Consider the following 23,338-nt stretch of genomic DNA (forward strand, 5'->3'; position numbering starts at 1 on the left):
ACCTGCTCTGCTTTTCCAGCACCACACTCTCGACTCTGATCTCCAGCATCTGCAGTCCTCGCTTTCTCCTCCCTGCAGATAACAGGAAATCAATCTTCATGTAAAAATATAACTCACTGGAATTAAGTGTTCATTTGCAATTCATTTCTCCCAATCAAGAAATGTGTTTCTTCTGTTGTATAAAGGTGTAAGGATCTGAAAGGGCTAGTGTGATGATGTTACGTGGACTTGAGCAGAAGTGCAACTTTGGATGTTGAATGAATTAGACCTAACATCAAGGTTTCCCTCAGTTTCTGAGTGATGTCTGTCATAACAGTGTAACTTGTAGGTAGTTACTGTCATAGAATAAGATGATAGTCACTCATTAGTTTGCTAGACAGTTTCCTCTAATGCAGCAGGCCCTGTAGATCCCTATTGGGAAAGAGGATAGTGATAGCAAATCTACCCTGTGTATCTTACACCATAATGAGCTGTGGTGATGATTGACCTTACAACATGGTGCCAGTAGTACACATTACTTCATCTCACAACATTGTGAGAAGTGGTGCAGATTGGAAATTGTTCTAGTTGTGCCATACAAAAGGGTAGACAGCAGTGTGAATTCTACTGAAAGATTCAGAAGAATTTCCTATACACTGTTTTCAGAGAGCAATTCATGGAGACAATCAACAGCTGAAAGCTAACAAGTCCAGAAACCTACAGAATAGTAACTCGTGCCAAGATTCATCAAAGTGGAATCAACGGTTGTGTTTCTTAGAAATTTATAAAATACCAGCAATAGGTCAGCTATTTGGTCTGTCATGCCTGCTCTTTCTTTCAGTTTTGTCTTGGCTGATACTCCATCTCTCAGCTATTGTCCCACTCTCTCCCCATACACCTTTAGCCTCTAGAAATCCGTCTATTTATTTCTTAAGTATCTTCAGTGACTTCATCTCCTCAGCCTTCTGTGATAGAGAATTCCACAGGTTCACCACCTCTTTATCTCATAGGAAACAGATCCTTTGGTCTGACCAATCCACGCCAACCACATTCCCAAACTAAACTAGTCCTAATTGCCTGTGTTTGGCCTACATCTCTCCAAAACTTTCCTATTCATGGACTTATCCAAATGCCTATTAAAAGTTGTAATTGTACCTGTACCAGCCATTACTTCTGGCAGTTAATTCTCCATATGAACCAAACTCTTTTGTTAAAAAAAAAGTGCCCCCCTTGTACTTAAAACTTTCTCCTCTCACCTTAAAAATGCTGCCTCTGGTTTTAAACTCCCTCACCCTAGGGAAAAAAACCCTTGCCTATGCCCTTTGTGATTTTATAAACCTCTAAAATGTCAACCCTCAAGCTCCAGTGAAAAAGGTCACAGCCTATACAGCCTATTTTTAAAACTCAAACCCTCCATTCCCAGCAACATCTCAGTTTGAAATGGCCTACCCTGTGTCCTGAGACCATGGCCTCCTTGTTCTAGACCACACAGCTAGGGAATCAATAACCCTGTATTCAGTCTGTCTAGCCCAGTTAGAATTTTGTTTCAATGAGATCCCCTTTCATTCTTCTAAACTCCAGTGAATAACAGCCCAGTCTCTCCTTGTATTACAAACGTACCATCCCAAGAATAAGTGTGGTACATCCTTCTCTGTTCTCTGTCCATGCCGAGTGCATTATTTCTGAAGTAAGGAGATCAAACTGCATAAAATACTTCAGGTGTGATCTCACATGATTCATAAAGGTAACTTACCACAACCTTCTCAAGGGCAATAAATGCTGACCGAGCCAGCAGTGCCCAAATCTCATGAATGAATGCTGAAAAGCTTTCCATTCCAATGAAGAGCTCTATCATATTATGGTCGTTCATCCTTCAAGGACCCTGCACAGTAAGATTATTCATCTTTTCTTATTGCTCAATACCAAACCCACAATGGTGTTCACGAGTTGGTTGCTTCGTCTACTGATTTTAAAATAAAACTTGCACACACTCCATTGTTCACATTCAACAGCCACTGTCTTATTGTTAATGTATTTGCCCTATCTATATGTAGGTTAAAGTCAGTCATGCTTTTACTTGTTATGTGCCTCTCTAACTTTCTGTTTACTGCCATCCTTGACTACCCGGAGGCCTGTAGAAAACTCCCACTAAAGTTTTCCACATCTCTATGACTCTATTACTCTTAGCTCCTTACATACTGATTCTATATCTCAATTTTCTGAGCAAATATCTCTTCTCACTATTGTAGTGATTTCATCTATTACTAATTATGCTGTGCAACCTCCTTTTAACTTTTGCCATTTCTTCAAATATTGAATAAACTTGGATATTTAATTCCTATCCTTGGTTATTATGCAGTCAAGTCTCTTTAATAGTAATTATATTCTGCCCATCAACATCTTGTTCCACTTTTAATTCATCTCTCTTATTGAAAATAATCTGTCAATTCATATGTACCCTTAGATTTGTCTTACAGACCTGGTAAGAGAAGCTACAGCGATATGAGCTACAGGTAGCAAAGAGCTGAAACACTGTTCACAGTTAGCAGCTACAGATTACATCAGCTGCTTATTAAATGTAGGAGTGGTCTCAAGCTTATGCTCAGGCTAGAGAAAGTGGCCATCATTTGAAATTCCTGGAGGGAAGGTTTTGAAAAATATAGCACATTTGCAGGCTGAGAAAACTTCAGGGTCAGTGCAGTGTTTATAGGTCCAGTTGAGGGTCACAGACATAGCGTGGCTATAGTAAAGGAGATCAAGAACCACAGAGGTTATTTGAAAATGAAGTCGTGCAACCAGGAATATTGCAACACTAGAATTCTAACGGGGTAATTGGGAAGCCTAGTCAGATTTGGATTCAAATGGAAGAATCCCTAGACCATTGGGATACCTTCTCGGGAAGGTGGGACCTGTACATAAAGGACAGGTTGCACTGAAACTGGAGGGGCACAAATGTCCTGGATGGGAGATTTGCTCGTGTGATTCTGGAGGGTTTAAACTAGTTTAGGGGGGTGGGAATCAGAGTCATATGTCTGAGAGGGGGCCAGTTGCAGATAGGATAGTGACAGGATATATTGAATCTATCAGAAAGGTTTCTCACGCGATGAAACAAAGGGATCGGTTAAAGTGCGTCTGCTTTAATGCAAGGAGTGTCCGAAATAAGCGTGACAAACTTCGAGCATGGATCAGAACTTGGGACTATGATGTTGTGGCCATAACAGAGACATGGGTCTCCCAGGGGCAGGAATGATTGCTTGATGTTCCAGGGTTTAGAATGTTTAGAAAGAACAGGCAGGGTGGAAAAAGAGGAGGGGGTGTAGCATTGCTAATCAGAGAGTGCATCACAGCTACAGAAACAAAGGTTGTTGAGGAAGGTTTGTCTACTGAGTCAGTATGGGTGGAAGTTAGGAACAGCAAGGGAATAGCCACTACATTGGAGGTTTTCTACAGACCACCTAATAGAAGTAGAGAGATTGAAGATCTCATAGGCGAGCAGATTCTGGAAAAATGCAAAAGTAGCAGGGTTGTTGTTATGGGTGATTTCAACTTTCCTAATATTGACTGGAACCTCCTAAGTGCAGATGGTTTGGATGGGGCCGTTTTTGTTCGGTGTGTTCAGGAGGATTTTCTCACTCAGTATGTAGACAGACCAACGAGGGGAGAGGCCATTTTGGATTTGGTGCTCTGCAATGAGCCAGGACAGGTGTCAGATCTTGTGGTGGGAGAGCACTTTGGTGAAAGTGATCACAACTGCCTCACATTTAGCATAGCCTTGGAGAGTGAAAAGAGCAGTTACCGAGGGAAGATACTTAATTGTGGAATAGGAAATTATGACGCTATCAGACAGGAGTTGGGAAGTACAGACTGGGAGCAATTGTTCCACAGAAAGGGCACTTCAGACATGTGGAGACTTTTTAGGGAGCAGTTATTGTGAGTGATGCACAAATTTGTTCCTCTGAGACAGGTAAGAAAGGGTAAGATTAAGGAACCTGGGATGACGAGAACAGAGGAACTTCTCGTCAAAAGGAAGAAGACAGCTTACGTAAGGTGGAGGAAGCAAGGATCTAGCACAGCTTTAGAGGATTACAGGCTAGCTAGAAAGGAGCTCAGAATTGGACTGAGGAGACCCAGGAGGGGGCACAAAAAAGGCTTGGCAAGAAGGATTAGGGAGAACCCAAAGGCATTTTACTCATACGTGAGGAATAAGAGAATGATCAGGGAGAAGGTAGGGCCGATCAGGGATAGCGTAGGGAACTTGTGCGTGGTGTCTGAGCAGATGGGGAAGGCCCAAAATGAGCTTTTTGCTTCGGTTTTCACCAAGGAAAGGGAACTTGTAAATGAAAACTTACAGAAGCTGGGATACAGTCTTGACCAGATCAAGGTTGGTGAAGTTGATGTGCTGGACATTTTGGTAAACATTAAGATTGATAAGTCTCCAGGGCCAGACCAGATTTATCCTAGGCTGCTCCAGGAAGTGAGAAAGGAGGTTGCTAAGCTGCTGGCAAGAATATTTTCCAACTCACTCTCCACAGGAGTCGTACTGGATGATTGGAAGTAGGTGAATGTCGTTCCTCTTTTCAAGAAGGGTAATAGGGAAATCCCTGGCAATTACAGACCAGTCAGTCTTACGTCTGTGGTCAGCAAAGTTTTGGAAAGAACTCTGAGGGATAGGATTTATGACTATTTGGAAAAGCATAGTGTGATTAAAGACAGCATGGCTTTGTGAGAGGAAGGTCATGCCTCACAAATCTTATCGAGTTCTTTGAGGAGGTGACAAGACAGGTCGATGACGGTTGAGCAGTGGATGTGGTGCATGTGGACTTCAGCAAGGCATTTGATAAGGTTCCCCATGGTAGACTCATTCATTAAAGTCAGGAAGTATGGGATACAGGGAGATTTGGCTATCTGGATTCAGAATTGGCTGGCTGACAGAAGGCAAATAGTGGTTGTAGATGGGAAGTATTCTGCCTTGAGGTCAGTGTTGAGTGGGGTCCCACAGGGCTTTGTTCTTGGGCCTCTGCTCTTTGTAGTTTTTAGAAATGACTTGGATGAGGAGGTTGAGGGGTGGTTTAGTAAATTTGCAGATGACACTAAGGTTGGAGGTGTCGTCGATAGTATAGAGGGCAACTGCAGGCTGCAACGTGACATAGACAAGATGCAGAGCTGGGCTGAGAAATGGCAAATGGAGTTCAACCTGGATAAATGCAAAGTGATGCATTTTGGAAGGTCAAACTTGGGATGCTGAATATAGGATTAAAGACAGGATTCTTGGCAGTGTGGAGGAACAGAGGGATCTGAGTGTGCAAGTACACAGATCCCTCAAAGTTGCCTCCCAAGTGGATAGGGTTGTTAAGAAAGCATATGGTGTTTTGGCTTTCATTAACAGGGGGATCGAGTTTAAGAGCTGTGAGGTTTTGCTGCAGCTCTACAAGTCCCTGGTGAGACCACACTTGGAATATTGTGTCCAGTTCTGGTCCCCTATTATAGGAAAGATACAGAGGCTTTGAAGAGGGTGCAAAGAAGGTTTACCAGGATGCTGCCTGGACTGGAGGGCTTGCCTTATGAAGAAAGGTTGAATAAGCTCGGACTTTTCTCTCTGGAGAGAAGGAGGAAGAGAGGAGACCTGAAGAGAGGAAAACAAAATATTAAGAGGAATAGATAGAATCAATAGCCAAAGACTTTTCCCCAGGGCAGGATTGACTAGTACGAGAAGTCATAGTTTGAAGATATTAGGAGGAAGGTATAAAGGAGATGTCAGAGGTAGGTTCTTTGCGCAGAGAGTTGTGAATGCATGGAACGCGTTGCCAGCTGTGGTGGTGGAAGCAGAGTCATTGGGGATATTTAAGTGACTGCTGGACATGCACATGGATAGCAGTGAGTTGAGGGGTGTGTAGGTTAAGTTACTATATTTGACATTAGGATTAAATCTCAGCACAACATCGTGGGACAAAGGGCCTGTTCTGTGCTGTACTTTTCTATGTTCTATGTTCTCAGGAACTAAAAAAGACCGTTGAGGCCACAGTAAGAATGGGCAATGCATAATTGAAACTGTAGTGGAGGCAGGAGGAATTTATTAAAATCACAGATAACAAAGCTGCTAAAGTGTATGGGAATATTTATTAAAACTGTAAAGTAGTGAGATTTATTCACAGCACTGCAACAGCATGTATCATCAAGGGAAGGTCACTATGACAACAGGATTCATCTTTGAATCCTGCAGGCTGAGAAGCTCGTTTGGTGAAACCATTAATGTGAAGAGGAATTGTTTATTAGGCCACAGAAGGTGGAAATTTTATGTTTTAGCCTGAAGAGGTGGAAAACTTCCATTTTTTTAGCTGTAAAAGCATGGGGAAACTCACCACCAAAGCAGTATAGAGACACAGTTCTCCCCATCTTTTACTCAAGAAGCATCTGGCACCTTTGCTTGGTGTGTCCCTACGTGTCTCTGCATATTCAACATGTTACTTATGGCCAAATGCAGAGGCACATTCTCAGTATGAGATGTAATTGGTGCCTGATCTCCAGCCATTACCCAAGCGTAGACATGTTGAATGTCACTTCCTATAATGACTGTGGACCTGTGTCAGTGATTTGCTCACTAGATTGTAATCTCTGAGCCTACTCTGGATAGTGGACTCGCCAAGGTGAATATTGCTATTCTAGTGTACGGTGCAGTTGTGCCGATGTTTTCTTTGAGGTTCCAGAGCCAACCTCCCATTAATCTACTGCTTCTGTGAACCACTAGTACCTATATTCCTGATCAAGGGCTCTTGATCGAAACATTGATTCTCCTGCTCCTCAGATGCTGCCTGGCCTGCTGTGCTTTTCCTGCATCACAGTCTCGACTCTGATCTCCAGCACCTGCAGTCCTCACTATCTCCTACTAGTACCTATAGTAGAGAAGAAAAACAATTAACTTCCAAATACATAGTCTGTTATGTAAATAAACGTGTTGCGCTATCTGCATATCTTAGAGCAAGAGACTTACTTACAGCTACCTTGAGAAATCCTATCTATCTGCACGTGTATACTCTTAGTCCTGTCCTATGAGCTCTGTAGTTTGCTTCACAAAAGAGATGAAGATGCAAATATCTGTTACTCCTCCACTAGTTTGTGCCTGCACCCTCCTTTTGCGTGCAGACAGAAACCAGTTGTGATTGGTGAATGATCACTATGAGCATGATTAGAGCTCCCTCATTCTCCCCTATATATGAAGTATAATAGAATGAAGTGACTGTCAATCCTTCAGTGCATGCATTCTATGTGGTCCTGACACTTGCAGGTGGCTATCCTATGTTGCATGCCTGTGAACTGGCAAAGTTACACTGAGTGATGCCTCCTATTAGTGTCAGTTTGCAGTTCATAGGCAGTGCCACATCTTTGCAGAGCACAGGTTATTGTTTCTCTTTTTCCTGCACAAAATCCACATACACTTATGAGGAATGGGCACTGATCTACTTGCTAACCTCAGTCCAGGCCACTCAGATCTGCTGGGAAGTCTCCACCTTCCACCATTGGGAACAGGATTCCCTTCTTTACTTGACTGCCTAGATCAGAACCTCTGTTAGGATGCCAGTCAACCTTGTTTTATATTGATGTGAGATTTCTCCAGGGGTCAGGGGTATTATAATTGACTGAGTGACATTGCAGTGCAGACAATCGCTATCTGAGTGGCCTTAAAATATAGTTCCAAACCTTTGAATCTGAAGGACTTCGTGAAGGTGAGAACCTCCTGACAGTGAAGAATGGAGCAGTCTCTGGAAACCACGTTCAATATGTACACTGATCAGATTCTGATGTTGGGCTACCTGAGCTGCACTGCTCTTGGATAACCTTGCTGTGTGGCTGCTGCTGATTGGCCAATGAGGAGAAGTAGCAGTGGCACTATGGACGAGGACCAGCAACCACCAAGCTAACAGTTCCATTAGTGGAGACTTCAGTGTCCATGAAATAGTTGCAATGGTATGCATCCTGCTTCAGGAAGCAAAAGCACTTCAATCTCATGTCAAATTATGAAACTTGATAAAAAGCCTTAGTTTTTGGATTTTTGACACAGCAGGATCCAATGCATCATTGGAAAATTTTCATCTGCACTGTACACTCGAATAACAATATTCACCTTGGCTAGTCTACTATTCGGAGTAAGCTCAATTCCATAACAGAGCTAATTACCCTCTTAATATTCCATCTTGTGTCCCCCAACCCATCCCAGTGCTGACCTTCAAAACTGCCTCTGCAATGATAGGAAAACTCATTGTCCTAGAATATAGGGTGAGGTTAGCCTGTAGCACCATTAATGAGTCATTGTTAACTCTGATGTCAATGAAGCACATTTTTTTTACAGATGCAGTACCACTGATTTTTTTTTTTCTCCCTGCAGTTAACCATCCTCCATTTAGATAACATCGCTGTGTTTGGACCAGTTTCTTATTGATCATTAAACTTGATCACCAACATTACGATTGATAAGAATATTTCATTGTGTGCCTAGCTCCTTACGCTGCATGCTGAGATCACTGCTGCTAAACTTTCCTTTGAGTTGGCAGCAGATTTAAGATTCTGTTGGGAAAAAAAGGAAGTCCATGCCAGGGAGATCATAGATCATTGAGCAGCTTTCTTCAAGGTCACTAGCAATACTGCTGCTTCATCAATGATCTCAAAATCCAATTCAGTATATTTACTGCATTGCCCTTGTGTAGCCTTTCTACAATTTCTTCAAATAGTTCATTATTATTAGGTAAACGTTTTGACATTACATGTATACAAAGCACTGAATATACCTGGAATGATGATGAATGAAACAATGCACTTAAGCAGGATGAACAAGGCAAGGGAATAGGTGATGGATCCTGGGATGCACCAAGGATCAGATGGATCTTGTTGTGCATGCCCAACAATTCCTTAAGGTGTCAGAACATGTGGATAAAGTGGTAAGAAAATATTTAGTATACCTACCTTTATTAGCTGAGGCATTGATTTTAAGAGCAGGGAGGTTATGCTGGAACTGTATAACATGTTTGTTAGGCCATAGCTAGAGTATTGCATTAAGTTCTGGAATCTACATTATAGGACGGAATGTGAAAGCAGTGGAAGGAATACAGAGGGGATTTACCAGGATGTTGAAAGGAGTTTGTTTTCTGTGGAGAAAAAGAGTTTGAGAGGGCATATGACTGAGATGTATAAAATTGTGAGGGGTACAGATTGAGTAGGCAGGAAGAGACTTTTACCCTGTCAATGTCCAGGGTCAGAGGGTAGGGTGCATAGATATAATGAATGGAATAAATGGTTTGGAGGAGATATGGGGAAAAACATTTTCACCCAGAGGATGGTGGGAATCTGGAATTCACTGCCTATAAGGGTGGTAGAAGCAGAAATCCTCATAACATTTCAGGAGAATTTAAACTTAGTACTTGCGATGCCAAAGCATATAATGGATACAGACCAAGAGTTAAAAAATGGGATTAGAATAGTCAGGTGGTTTGTCTATGACTAACATGGACTAAATAGTCTGAAGGGCCATTTTCTGTGCTGTAGCTTCCTATAACTTGATGAAAATGGAGATAAGGGTGTCAAACTTTGGTTTATCCATAATAACCTGACCCTTATCTACAGCAAGCATATAGCATCATTGTTAACTACAAAATAAGTTGACATATCTTTGCATGTGCCTTCAATAGAGACTTATGTACTCTTGGGGGAAGCTTTGCTGAATGTGCTGTGTAACGCACCTTTCTCAGAAGAAAAGGTTCAGGACTTTGTGAAATTTACTTTGCAGAAAGCTTCTTTGTTTTTAAACAATAACTGATATTTACTGCCACTGTCATCATGGAAGATTTCTGTCTCATAAGACAATGGGTTGCAACATTATGCTCAATGCTGCTAAGTGTGGTTCAGGAGCTCCATGCTAGAATGGGCATCTCTGGTGCATTGCCTGCAAATGAAGACAGTGGTTTGAGAATGTGCAAAATTCAATGGCTTCTGTTTTCTCTATGGTCTCTTCACAAGCTGAACGTCTTGTTTACCTTTATCTCTTCTAATGTCTCTCCATAAATTTGGTTGTTAGCAATTGTTTCCTAAAATGCCAAACGTCAAAAAATGGCCAGTGCTGGATTTGTAGCAATTGACAATGTGCTCACATTTGTCCAAAGTAATAATGTGGAGGTGCTAGTGTTGGATGGGGGTGGACAAAGTCAGAAGTTACACAACACTAGGTTACAGTCCAACAGGTTTATTTGAAATCGCAAGCTTTTCTCGCACTGTTCCTTTGTCAGATGAATGAAATAAACCTGTTGGACTATGACCTTGTGTCGTGTGATTTCTGACTTTGTCTAAGGTAAGTTCAAGCCATGAAGGCTAAAATTTCTTAGTAGTAAGATCTTAATATATGAAAATATTGAAGAATTGAAATACTATGTTGATTATTCAAACATATTGAATTTGCGAATAAAATTAATTATTATTTTCTTTTGGTAATGTTTGTATTAATAGAACATGCTTTGAACAGATGTTTGACTGTGTCACTTTAATTGCTTTTGGTGATTATATATCTGTTTGACATCATCTTTCTGCAGGTGAAGATGAATAATGTAGTATTGCATAAGAATATGCCAGTGATAGCAGGCAACCTGAAGTGGTCCCAAGAGCTTCGTGAAAGAATATTAAGTCAGAGAAATCAATTCAGACACATTAATCATCAGTAAATATAGCTTTAAAAGTTATTACTTTAAGACAAAATATTTTTCATATTATAGTTTATTTTTAGTTATAATTATAGTTCTTTAAAATAACTTGTTTTTTATGCTTGGTATGTTTGTAGAAGTCTACATACAAAGGAAGCAAATCTAGTTTTCCAGAAATGTGACAGAATGTTAGCTTTAATCGATAACTATGATCAACAAATCTACTCATTGTGGATAGAAAGTCTAGATGCTGTTTGTCAGGCAAACTTGAATCAACCATTTCTCAAATGGAATGAAGAATCTGGTTTATACTCTGTGAACTTTAACCCTGAGGTAAGACATTTTTTTCCAGTTTTGGAACCTAAAATTGTATGTAGCCATGGTTACAATATGGATATTATATCTTCTGTGAGAGATGATTCCATTTCTGAATCACATTTTACTTATTTTCACTCAGCTTTCATCTGTGCTTCGTGAGGTCAAGTACCTTGGGTTGCTGAAAGGATTTAATATCGCAGATGTAGCATTACATTTGTATTCAAAAAGAGCGATTCTTGATATGGTAAATATATGAATTATTATACATGTTCACATACACAGTTTGTAAGACAAATATGTTTTTTGTTGAAAGTCAAAATGTTTTAATATTTTTTAACATGTCTGACCTGTTTACAATTTGAGTAAAGTAGTTGACACAATTTGCAGTCAACTTTGTTGGAAAAGACACTACTGTTGTGGCACTGCTTGATGCTGCCATATGCAATAATGGTCTGAATTATCTTCCCAGAGCAAAGTAATAATATTTTTCCACAAAGACCTTTTTTTTTTATTTAATCAATTCTTAGCTTGGCTTGCCTGTATTTTGTCCTGTTCCACATATGTGATAATAATAAACAGTATGATTAGGAGCATCCCAAAGAATTGGTATGACATTGATAACACAAAATTAAAGGTTGAGTAATGTATCAAACTCCTCTTAATCCTGATATATTTCTGCCATAGTACATGGAGCCATGTAATTTAGTAGATCTTTTGTCCTCCAATTGATTTATTTACATGAATTGTTCTGCTTTCGTATTTTTCTGTTTATGTTCTTCTGCTGTGTTGCTGTTTTAATGCACCACAGTGGTTTTCAATGTTGAAGCTTCGTAAGGAGTGCTCAATCAGTTGTGTTGTTCTACTGAGGCATGCTGGGTGGAATATTTGTGTTCCAACTGCTGTTCAGTCAACTGAAATATTGAAAACTGCTGTTCTGGCTAAAATGGTAAGTGAAGCAGAAGGAATGGGATCAGATGTTTGTTGAAAGCTGCCTCTAGGTAGGGATTGTAGTTCATGATGTTAACTTTTTAATTTACTGAAATGTGTATAAGACATTGGGAGTCATGAAGGAAGGATTTCTGCACTGAAATTTCATTTACATAGGTGAATGTCTGTTAAGTGCTTAATCCACTTAAATGTGCTTACTTCAGTACTTTTATTTTGCTCAAAAATATAAAAACAGAGTAATGAGAATGTGGCATCTATGTTTGTGTCATGTATTTCTAACTTCCTTCAACAATTTGGATTCTAAAACTCTCCCAAATTGAACAAACCATAAACTGTACTAAATCAAAGAACCATAGAATCTTAGGAATCATCAGCTCAAAAGAGCCTATTTGACCCAACAAGCTTGCGCTAACTCTCAAAACAACAATATAGTTAGTCTGAATCCATTGCATTTTGCAAAGTCTTGCAACTTGTTTTCCTTTTGGTGCTTATCCAAGTCCATTTTAAAAACCATGATGAAATACCTTCCACTATCTTCTTGGATTTGGTTTTCCAAATACCACTTGCTGCATAAAAGAGCTTTTCTCCTATCACTTGTGCTTCTTTTCACCAATCACCTTAAATTGGTCTTGACCATTCCACCAATGAGAACATGTTCCATCTGTACCCCTCATGATTTTGACTAAATCTGTCAGATATTCTCTCACCCTTGTACACTAACAAAATACTGCCGATGCTGCAAATCTGAAATAAAAACAGAACATGTTGGAAGCACACAGTTGACCTGGGAACATGTGGAGTAGGAGAAAGAGAAGAGTTAATATTTCAGTTTATGACCTGTTAATAGAACCTTCCTGAAAGAAGGTTATGACCTGAAACATGATCGCTGTCTGTTTCCATATGTACTGCTGTATGTGCTGAGTGCTTGCAATATTTTCTGTTTTTACTTCACAACCTTCTCTAGGGAGAACAGCCCCACCTTTTATTTTGAATTGATTCATTAATCCTATTCAATTTCGCACTGCCAGATCTAAAATAGCCGATTATCTGGTTGGTTGGACAGTATATTATTCTACAAAACTGTCTTGAATACACTCTGAGCTTGTCTTCAAAACCTCCTTTGTCTGTTTGATACGTCTAGATGAAGGCTAAAGTCACCTCAGTTACTGCAATACCTTTCTGAAGCCCTCTTTATTTATATTTTGAGGGTATATATTGTTAGAACACGGGGTAAACCCCTCTGCTAATTTAAACCAGCCACACAGAAAAGATTCGAGGAGAAAGTGAGGACTGCAGTTGCTGGAGATCAGAGCTGAAAAGCGCAGCAGGTCAGGTAGCATCCAAGGAACAGGAGAATCGACGTCTCGGGCATAAGCCCTTCTTCAGGAATGAGGAAAGTGTGTCCAGCAGGCTAAGATAAAAGGTAGGGAGGAGGGACTTGGGGGATGGGCGTTGGAAATGCGATAGGTGGAAGGAGGTCAAGGTGAGGGTGATAGGCCTGAGTGGAGTGGGGACGGAGTGGTCAGGAAGAAGATTGCAGGTTAGGTGGGGTCCATTTGGAGGTGGCGGAAATGACAGCGGATGATACGCTCCGCCCTTGAGCCCCGCCCGTCCAACCACCACCAGGATAGAACCCCACTGGTCCTCACCTACCACCCTACCAACCTCCGTATACAGCATATCATCCGCCGTCATTTCCGCCACCTCCAAACGGACCCCACCACCAGGGATATATTTCCCTCCCCTCCCCTATCAGCGTTCCGAAAAGACCACTCCCTCCGTGACTCCCTCGTCAGGTCCACACCCCCCACCAACCCAACCTCCACTCCCGGCATCTTCCCCTGCAACCGCAAGAAATGCAAAACTTGCGCTCACACCTCCCCCCTTACTTCCCTTCAAGGCCCCAAGGGATCCTTCCATATACGCCACAAATTCACCTGCACCTCCACACACATCATTTACTCCATCCGCTACACCCGATGTGGCCTTCTCTATTGGGGAGACAGGTCACCTACTTGCGGAACGTTTCAGAGAACACCTCTGGGACACCCGGACCAACCAACCCAACCATCCTGTGGCTCAACACTTCAACTCCCCCTCCCACTCCACCAAGGACATGCAGGTCCTTGGACTCCTCCATTGCCAGACCATAGCAACATGACGGCTGGAGGAAGAGCACCTCATCTTCCGCCTAGGAACCCTCCAACCACAAGGGATGAACTCAAATTTCTCCTGTTTCCTCATTTCCCCTCCCCCCACCTTGTCTCAGTCAAATCCCTCGAACTCAGCACCACCTTCCTAACCTGCAATCTTCTTCCTGACCTCTCCGCCCCCACCCCACTCCGGCCTATCACCCTCACCTTGACCTCCTTCCACCTATCGCATTTCCAACGCCCATACCCCAAGTCCCTCCTCCCTACCTTTTATCTTAGCCTGCTGGACACACTTTTCTCATTCCTGAAGAAGGGCTTATGCCCGAGACGTCGATTCTCCTATTCCTTCGATGCTGCCTGACCTGCTGAGCTTTTCCAGCAACACGTTTTCAACAGAGAAAAGATTTACCTCATGCTGTAATGTTAAAATTTGAGAGGCAAAGAGCTACCACAAGGTCTCTATTTAAAGTAAAAATTAACAACTTTATCCTTTAATTCTTTATTCTCCAACAGAGAATATTAAAACCAACAACTATTTACAACTCCTTTCTCTTAGACCCATCTTCTGCCTCTATAATACTAGTCTGATTTGAAATAAATCCTGAGTAAGATTTACAAAAATAAATCATATTTCAAAACCAGTCAGCTTTGCTCATTCTCCTTTGTAGATGTTCCTCAGGTCAGCTTCAATGTTCTGCTGTGCAGACTCCCCATAGACACGTACCTTTCAGAGCGTTCTTTAGCTCGCAGTCTATGTTTGTTGGTCTTTGGCAGTTCTCCCACTAACTGTTCAAAATGTCCAGTTTTCTTCCCCAGAACATCAGATGGTTTCATTGGTTTTAATATTACCAAAATATTAAATTCAAATTTGATTGGATTTTGGTATCTTGGGGCATAATTTAAACTGGCTGAATTTGAATTTGTTTTTGTTTCCCAGCAACCCTGCTGCTGCTATTTGTTTTGACCAAGTGTTACATTTTTATCTTGTTCAGGATTTTCTGTGCTTTGTCAGTTCTTGCTTGCTTTTCAACTCTCTTAAAGGTACAGTACACCTCTACACCTTCATAACAATATTGTGCTGTGTCTACTGTTAAGGGAAGTGCAGACTACTCCCATCAGTAACTCCTTTCTCACTATCTTATTCAAATTGAGTCTACATCTTGATTTTTTGAGCCAAGAGTGTTTCTCACTGGTCACATCCATCACTGACAGAGCTATCCACCTTGTTCTTTTTTCTACCTATTCTTCTGAAATATCAAGACTGTTCAATGTACAGTTCCCAGTCTTGTCACCATTGTGCCCTATTGTGTCATATTCATTTATTTCTCAGTGTACCAATTGCATGAGTTTCTTGTTATGAATATTGCTTGCATTTAAATAAAAAGCCTTCTTTTAAACCATTTCCCCTTAATCTGAATGCATTGCTGGTGTACTCTAAATATACCCTGTGACTCTTCCTGTCACACTCTGCTCATCATTACCTGTTACTGCCTTGTATTATTGTCTGCATTTTATTTTAACTTGTCAGATTCTCCTTGATTAGAATCCTCACTCCCAGCCCCATTATGAAATTAATTTGATGCCACTTCTTCATCATCCTCTGAAGATATGAACCTCATCAAAAGGTTCAATGATTTGATCAAACACAATTTGCCTTAGTTGTTTTTCTTTTTGAAAGATTTGATTTATTAATATTTAAGCCATTTATCTTAATCTAATCATCATTTATTTTTTCTATCTAAAGTGGTTTTGGGTTGATTTTAGCTTCCTAACTTGCTGTGTAATTCCTTCAATGTGAGCAGCTCTTCCTCTAGCTGACATCATGGGCAATTGACTTGGAGATCCTTTTGACTTGACATCTGACTTAAACTGCAACTGGGGAAGAGAGAAACCACACAATATGCATTGCTAGATCTCTGGATAACTTTGTTCAAGGTCAACAGGAAGGATTGTTCCTTCCTGTTGTCTAAAAAATCTGGGCCAACCTATGGAAATAGTCCCTGCTTTTCTGTCATAACACACACAGTACACTGTTGCATGAAGGGTTCAAAGAGATTTTAGACTTTTATTTCTGCCATTAGGATGAAATGTTATGAAATAGTAATACAAAAACACAGATTTTGAATTTTGAAATGTGATGTTGCACAGAAATAGGAATCCTGTGTAAAAGGGCAAATCAGAAACACTAAATAATAACAGTAGGAAGCTGACGTAATTTGCACAGATATTAAATTCTACCAGCCAGGTAGTTTAAATTTTCATTATTTAAACTATTATCATGGCAATATTTGCATTGTACAATAAAAATGTTTAAAATGAGATGAATTTTGATTTTTTGATTTTTGCAAGTCTGTTTCTTTGATAGTGTGTTGAAAACTGGAAACTGATAACTGACATCTACAATAAACTACATACCTCCATACTGGAAGTGGAATTTCCACTTGTTGAGCATGAATTAAAGAAAATTAATGAACAGTTGAGACCTGCCACAGAAACCTTAACATGGCAAACAGAGGATTCATGGGAATATATCCAACAGACTAGACAGCTGATGCAAGATCTGAACAGTAGAATGCAGAAAATCAAATGTAATGTAGAGACAATTCATTCAATTGTACAAGACTGGAGTCATGCATTGTTTTTTCTGCATAATAAATATGACTCTGCAACACTGTTCCTTGACAAGGAAGAGAAAATGATGAAATATTACAAATTCATTCAAGATGGAGGAGAATCAATTCACCAACTGGTTGAGGTCAGAGATTTTAGTCCATTTAATGTAAAAGTCAGGTTTCTGACATCATTGTTTGGAGAGAGCTTGGAGGCAGCAGTTTAAAGCGATGATGGCCTATTCTGGAATGAGGTCAAACTCAAAATTCTGGTTAATATCAGAATGTTTTGGGATTTGCAAAATGGTCTGGGTAGAGCCAGGACCTTGTCTCTTACAAATGATTGAAGGGTCATGCTATTTGTTATGATCCAGTAGTCTTTGGAAAATGCGGTCTGTTCAAAGTGGGGACCTTAGGTTCATTCATGAGTTTCATATAGGCATTGGTATTCCTACAGTTTCAAGTACAATAGGATTGGTCTTATCAACAATCTGATAGATAGGACCCAACTCATTTCCTCACTATGAAAGTTTGATGCCGAAGTAAGGCTCATCAAAGCCATCCTGCGAGATAAGCATTACTCTGTTGGATAATTTCTTGCCATACTTCATACAAATTCATGGTCCTAGAAATGCCTAGTCTGCCTCAAATTAAAAATGCTGGGAATCAAAGTGGTTCTGGCATCATCCGTGGAGAGAGCAAGCTTATGTTTTGAGTCTAGATGACTTACCTACTGCTGTTGTTGAGTTGTGGCCAGGGCAGGAAGTGACCATGAATTGGCCAATTTTAGGGTCTCAGTGGTGGAAAGGGCACCCCAAACCTCATTTGCCCAGGTAAAATTATAGATAGGTAGGTGGAGAATGATGACCACCTTGGAAAATGAACAGGTCTCCTTGCTTGCAGAACTGCTTATATGGAATCATAAAATTCCACCCAAGGACTTGTCATGTACATGTGTAGGATGTACAAGCATATGAATTTAAAGTACATAATTTAATACATTTTATGAAAACGCCCTCTGGAATTTTGAATTTTGAATCAGGCCATTCTTCACTAAATCTGAACTTCCCAGCTTATACCTATTTGATTTTTTTTAAAACTGAGACTAAACTTGTAAATTAAATGATGCTTAAGTTACAAATATGCACCATTTTCCCCTCTGCAAATTGGTAGGACATTTGTTTTAAAACTACATACCATTCTACCCCAATTTGTATTTTAGATTAAAAAGTTAAAGTTTTGCTTCAAACTAAATTCACATTGTAATGATGCTAACAATGTTTAAATATTTGCAACCAATGTAACTTTAAAGAAATAAAAGCCAGGCTTAAAATATTTGTGGTGAACTGAGTTTTTGTAAATTAGAAAAAACTTGGGTGGACTTGTCTTTTCTCTGGCAAATTGTTATCTTAAATTACCTTCATTTTGAAACATTGAATTGTTTTTGTTTTGATTTCAGTCAAACAGTTTAACAGTAAAACAATAAGTAATCAGATTATCTGTTTTTGGTGAAAAACTTATTTGAATATTGCCACAGTATCTTCTGTATCATCTGCGAGGGCAGACAGGTATTCAGTTCACTTGTAACATGGTGTTACCAATACCACAGCACCCCTTAGTACAGCTTTGTTTTTATATATATTGTATCTTGATACCTAGAATAGAATTGCAATTGATGTATGCAGAGGTTAACCATTGCTTACGTTGTGAAAAAAATTGAATTTCTTTTTCCCATGTTTACAGGATAATCTTCACCTGTTCTATGCAGATGACCAAGCTGATGAATGGAAAGTGTATGCTGAGTACATTGATCACATAATTTTAGACGGGTTCTACATGACCATTAAATCCTTTCTTCAATATCTAAATGAATGTACAGAAACTTTGCCCAAATCACCACCTCAGTTTGAAGTGCAGCTGGTTCTTCATGGGTGTGAATTGTCGTTCAATCCTCCCTTGGATCTTGAAAAGAGGAACAATTTTTGTGATCTCATAGAAGAATCAATAAATGCTGTATACAAAATTGGTTCTAAAGTAAAACGAATAGCAAAACATCTTGGAATTGACACCTATCAGGTATTTCACTAGATTATTTTAAGCCAAAGAAAGTAACTTGTACTTAGCCAGGTTCTTGGCTGTGTCAAGATGACTGTACATGTTTTACAGCTAAAGAAGTACTTTTGAAAGTTTGTCACTTGTAATATAGCATCAAGGTCCCACTTACAATAAGTAATCAGATTATCTGTTTTTGGTGAAAAACTTATTTGAATATTGCCACAGTATCTTCTGTATCATCTGCGAGGGCAGACAGGTACTCAGTTCACTTGTAACATGGTGTTACCAATACCATAGCACCCCTTAATACAGCTTTGAGGTAATCTTTAGATTATGTGCACAAATCTGTAGAATGCAGCTTGGACCCATTACAGTAATTACTGACTCAGAAGTGAGACTTGGCCGTAAAATACTTAATAGGTAAAGAAAATAGAAAGGGGAGAACATCGAGTTGCAGTATGAATGACTTAGGGAATCAACAACATTAGGTTATAAGTCCATAAAGCAAAGGAGCAGAAATTAGTCCATTCTGCCCATTTAATCTGCTCTGCCACTCAATCATGGCTAATAAGTTTCTCAACTCCATTCTCCCACTTTCTCCCTGTAACCCTTGATAATCAAGAACCTATTGATCTCCGTCTTAAATATACTCAGTGACCTGACCTGTACAGCTTTCTGTGGCAATGAATCCCATAGCTTGGCCACTTTCTGGCTGAAGAAGTCTCTCTTCATCTCTGTTCTAAAAGGTCTTCCCTTTACTCGAAGGCTGTGCCTTCTACTAATGGAAACGTCAGCTCAACATCCACTCTGACCAGGCCATTCAGTATTCTGTAAGTTTCAATTTAATCCCTCCCATCCTTCTAAACTCCATTGCGTATAGACCCAGAATTCTCAAACGTTCCTCATATGTTCAGCTTTTCATTCCTGGGACCATTCTTGTGAATCTGCTCTAGACCTACTCCAGGGCCAGTACACCCTTTCTGGGATATGGGGCCCAAAGCTGAGCACAATGCTCCAAATGGGGTTTGACCAGAACCTAAAAGAGCCTCACAAGTACATCCATGCTTTTATATTCAAGTCCTTTCAAAATAAATGCCAACATTGCATTTGCCTTCCTAACTACCAAATCAACCTGTGAGTTTACCTTGAGAGAATCCCGGACTAGAACTCCCAAGTCTCCTTGCACTTTAGACTTCTGAATTTTCTTCCCATTTAGAAAATAGTCCATGCTTCTATTCTTCTTAACAAAGTGCATCACCTCACACTTGTACTCTATTTGTCACTTCTTTGCCCACTCTCCTAACCAGTCCAAGTCCTTCTGCAGCCTCCCTGCCTCCTCAATACTACCTGTCCCTCTACCTATTTTTGTATCATCTACAAACTTAGCCAGAATGCATTCCGTTCCTTCAATAGATTGTTAATGTATAAAGTGAAAAGTTATGGTTCCAACACCTGAGCATTCTGGAACACCATTGACACTGACTGCCATCCTGAGAAAGACCCTTTTATCCCAATTCTCTTGCTTTCTGCCAGACAGCCAATCTTCTATTCATGCCAGCCTGAATCTTACTTACCAGCCTCCTATGCAGCACCTTGTCAAAGACCTTCTTGACGTTCAGGCAGATAACATCCATTGGTTCTCCTTCATCTAACTTGCTTGTTACCTGTCCAATGAATTCTAGCAGATTTGTCAGGCACGACTTCCCCTTGATGGCACCATGCTGACTTTGCTCTGTTTTGCCAAACACTTTCAAGTATTCATAAATCTCACCCTTCACAATGGACTCTGAAATCTTACTCACGACTGAGGTTGGGCTAATGGGTCTGTAATTTTCTATCTTTTGCCTTTTTCCCTTTTTAAACAGGGGTGTCAGGTTAGCAATTTTCCAGTCCTCTCTGACTGTAGTCATTTCTGAAGGATCACCACTAATACCTCCACTATCTCTTCAGCCATCTCCTTTAAAACTTTGGAAGGTAGTCCATCTGATCCAGGGTATTTATCCACTTTCAAACCTTTCAGTTTTTCTAGCAACTTCTCCTTGTATTTGGCTAGCATACTCAGCTCTGCCCCCTCACTCTCTTGAATTTGTGAGATATTAGTTGTGTCTTCCACCGTGAAGACTGATGAGAAGTAATTATTCAGTTCCACTGCCATTTCCTTGTTCCCCAATACTATCTCTCCAGTGTCATTTTTCAGCAGTCCAATGTCCACTTTTGCTTCTCATTGCCCTTTATATATCTAAAGAAACTCTTATAGTCTTCCTGTATATTACTGGCTAGCTTACCCTCATATTTAATCTTCTTCCTCTTTATTTCTTTTTTTTGTTGTTGCCCTCTGTTGGTCTTTATAAGCTTCCTAATCCTCTGATTTCCCATTGCCCTTTGCCACATGATATGCTTTCTCTTTATGCTATCCCTTAATTCCCCAGTCAGCTGTGATTGCCTCATCCTCCCTGTCCCATGCTTCATTTTCCTCGGGATGAATCTGTGCTGTGTCTCCTGAATTACTCCCAGAAACTCTAGCTATTGCTGTTCCACTGTCTTTCCTGCTATGCTCCTCTCCTAATCAATTCTACCCAGCTCCTTCTTCATGCCTCTGTAGTTGCCTTTATTCAGCTGTAATAATGTTAGCTCTGATTCTATCTTCTCCTTCTCAAATTGCAGAGTAAATTCAATCATATTATGATCACTGCCTCCAAAGGGTTCGTTCACCTTCAGCTCTCTTATTAAGTCTGCCTCGTTGCACCCACTAAATCCAGTATTGCCTGTTCCCTAATGGGCTCCACCACAAGCCGCTCCAAAAAGCCATCTTGCAGACATTCCTTGCAATCCATGACCAACCTGATTTTCCCAGTTCACCTATATGTTGAAATTCTGTTGCACTGCGTCAGAGAGGTTGGGGAGTAAACTGAAACTATGATCCCTTGTTGCAGTGAGTAATCCTGATCTTCAATCAGCAATCCATGTGGATACTTGCTTGATCTGAATTACCAACCAGAAAGCTTGGAATTTGGCCCTTGTTTATGCTGGATCAATAAGGCTGTGAGAAAGGTCTGCCAATAGGCCAATCAGATCACCTTTTAACCGTCTAAATTCTAGAGAAAACCCACCTCATTTGTGTGATCTCTCCTCAAACTTAATCCCTGAGCCCAGTTGTCATTCTTATACTCCCTCGAAGGCCAATATATCCTTCCTAAATTGTGGTGCTCAGATCTGCTCATATTACTCCAAGTGGAGTCGAACCAAAGTTTTGTATAACTGCAGCATAGCTTCTGCATTAGCTTTCTTGATTATTTTCTGCACCTGCTTGTGATATTTTACAAATCTATGCATTTGAACCTCCAAGTGTCTTTAGACAGCCAATATATTTAACTTTATACTATTATACTTTTTATACTAGAAGATTAGTAGACAGTGAGGTGGAAATGAAAGACTGTAAGGATCATGAAGTCAGCATTACCAAGGGGAAGAGTAGGCAGAGAGCAGATGAACGCCTAAGAACTGGCAGCCTGAAATGCATATACTTTAACGAAAGGCGTATAGTGGGTAAGATAGATGAATTTAGGGCTTGGATTGGTGCCTGGAAGTATGACGTTATTGCGATCACAGAGACTTGATTGAAGGAAGGGCATGATTGGCAACTAAATGTTCCAGGATATAGATGCTTCAGACAGGGGAAGAGGAGTTGCATTGCTGGTCAGGGATGATATCACAGCTGTGCTAAAGGAGGACACTGTGGAAGGCTTGAGCAGTGAGGCGTTATGGATAGAGCTGAGAAATAAGAAGGTTGCAGTTACATTGTTGGGCCTGTATTACAGGCCTCCCAACAGTGAGCGTGAGGTAGAAAAACAAATAGGTAAACAGATTATGGAAAGATGTAGAGGCAACAGGATGGTGGTGATGGGAGATTTTAACTGGGATACACATAGTGTCAGATGTCTAGATGGGGCAGAATTTGTAAGGCATGTCCAGGAAAGTCTTCTCGAGCAATATGGGCTTCCTTACAAATAGCTGTTGCCAATCCACATTTCCCAGATCCTGCCAAATTTTGATATAATTGGCCTTAGCCCAGTTTAGTACTCTTCCCTTAGGACCACTCTCATTTTTGTCCACGAGTATTCTCAAACTTACAGAATTGTGATCATTATTCCCAAAGAAATCCCCCAATGCAACTTCTACCACCTGGCTCATTCCCCAACACCAAGTCCAATATTGCCCCTTCCCTCATTGAACCATTGTGGGCGGCACGGTGGCACAATGGTTAGCACCGCTGCCTCACAGCGCCAGAGATCTGGGTTCATTTCCCGCCTCAGGCGACTGTCTGTGTGGAGTTTGCATATCCTCCCCGTGTCTGCGTGGGTTTCCTCCGGGTGCTCCGGTTTCCTCCCACAGTCCAAAGATGTGCAGGTCAGGTGAATTGGCCATGCTAAATTGCCTGTATTGTTAGGTAAGGGGTAAATGTAGGGGTATGGGTGGGTTACGCTTCGGCGGGTCGGTGTGGACTTGTTGGGCCGAAGGGCCTGTTTCCCCAATGTAATGTAATTTAATCTAATCAATATGTCAATGGTTCAATGAGGGAAGGGGCAATATTGGACTT

General features: G+C 40.6%; 1 protein-coding gene across 1 annotated transcript in view; it reads left to right on the forward strand.

Moving 5' to 3' along the window:
* The window catches only part of dnah9l (dynein, axonemal, heavy polypeptide 9 like), a 432,311-nt gene that overhangs the window by 47,005 nt on the left and 361,968 nt on the right, over positions 1–23,338 (forward strand). Inside the window, exons 12-16 of the mRNA XM_043693603.2 lie at positions 10,551–10,675; positions 10,796–10,991; positions 11,116–11,220; positions 16,443–16,832; positions 18,430–18,762. Of these exons, the coding sequence (XP_043549538.2) occupies positions 10,551–10,675; positions 10,796–10,991; positions 11,116–11,220; positions 16,443–16,832; positions 18,430–18,762 (1,149 nt within the window). The remainder of the gene's footprint in view (positions 1–10,550; positions 10,676–10,795; positions 10,992–11,115; positions 11,221–16,442; positions 16,833–18,429; positions 18,763–23,338) is intronic.

This window comes from Chiloscyllium plagiosum, unplaced genomic scaffold (assembly GCF_037043375.1).
Source record: "Chiloscyllium plagiosum isolate Xiang-an unplaced genomic scaffold, Cpla_swu_hap1 HiC_scaffold_7, whole genome shotgun sequence".
NCBI lineage: Eukaryota > Metazoa > Chordata > Chondrichthyes > Orectolobiformes > Hemiscylliidae > Chiloscyllium > Chiloscyllium plagiosum.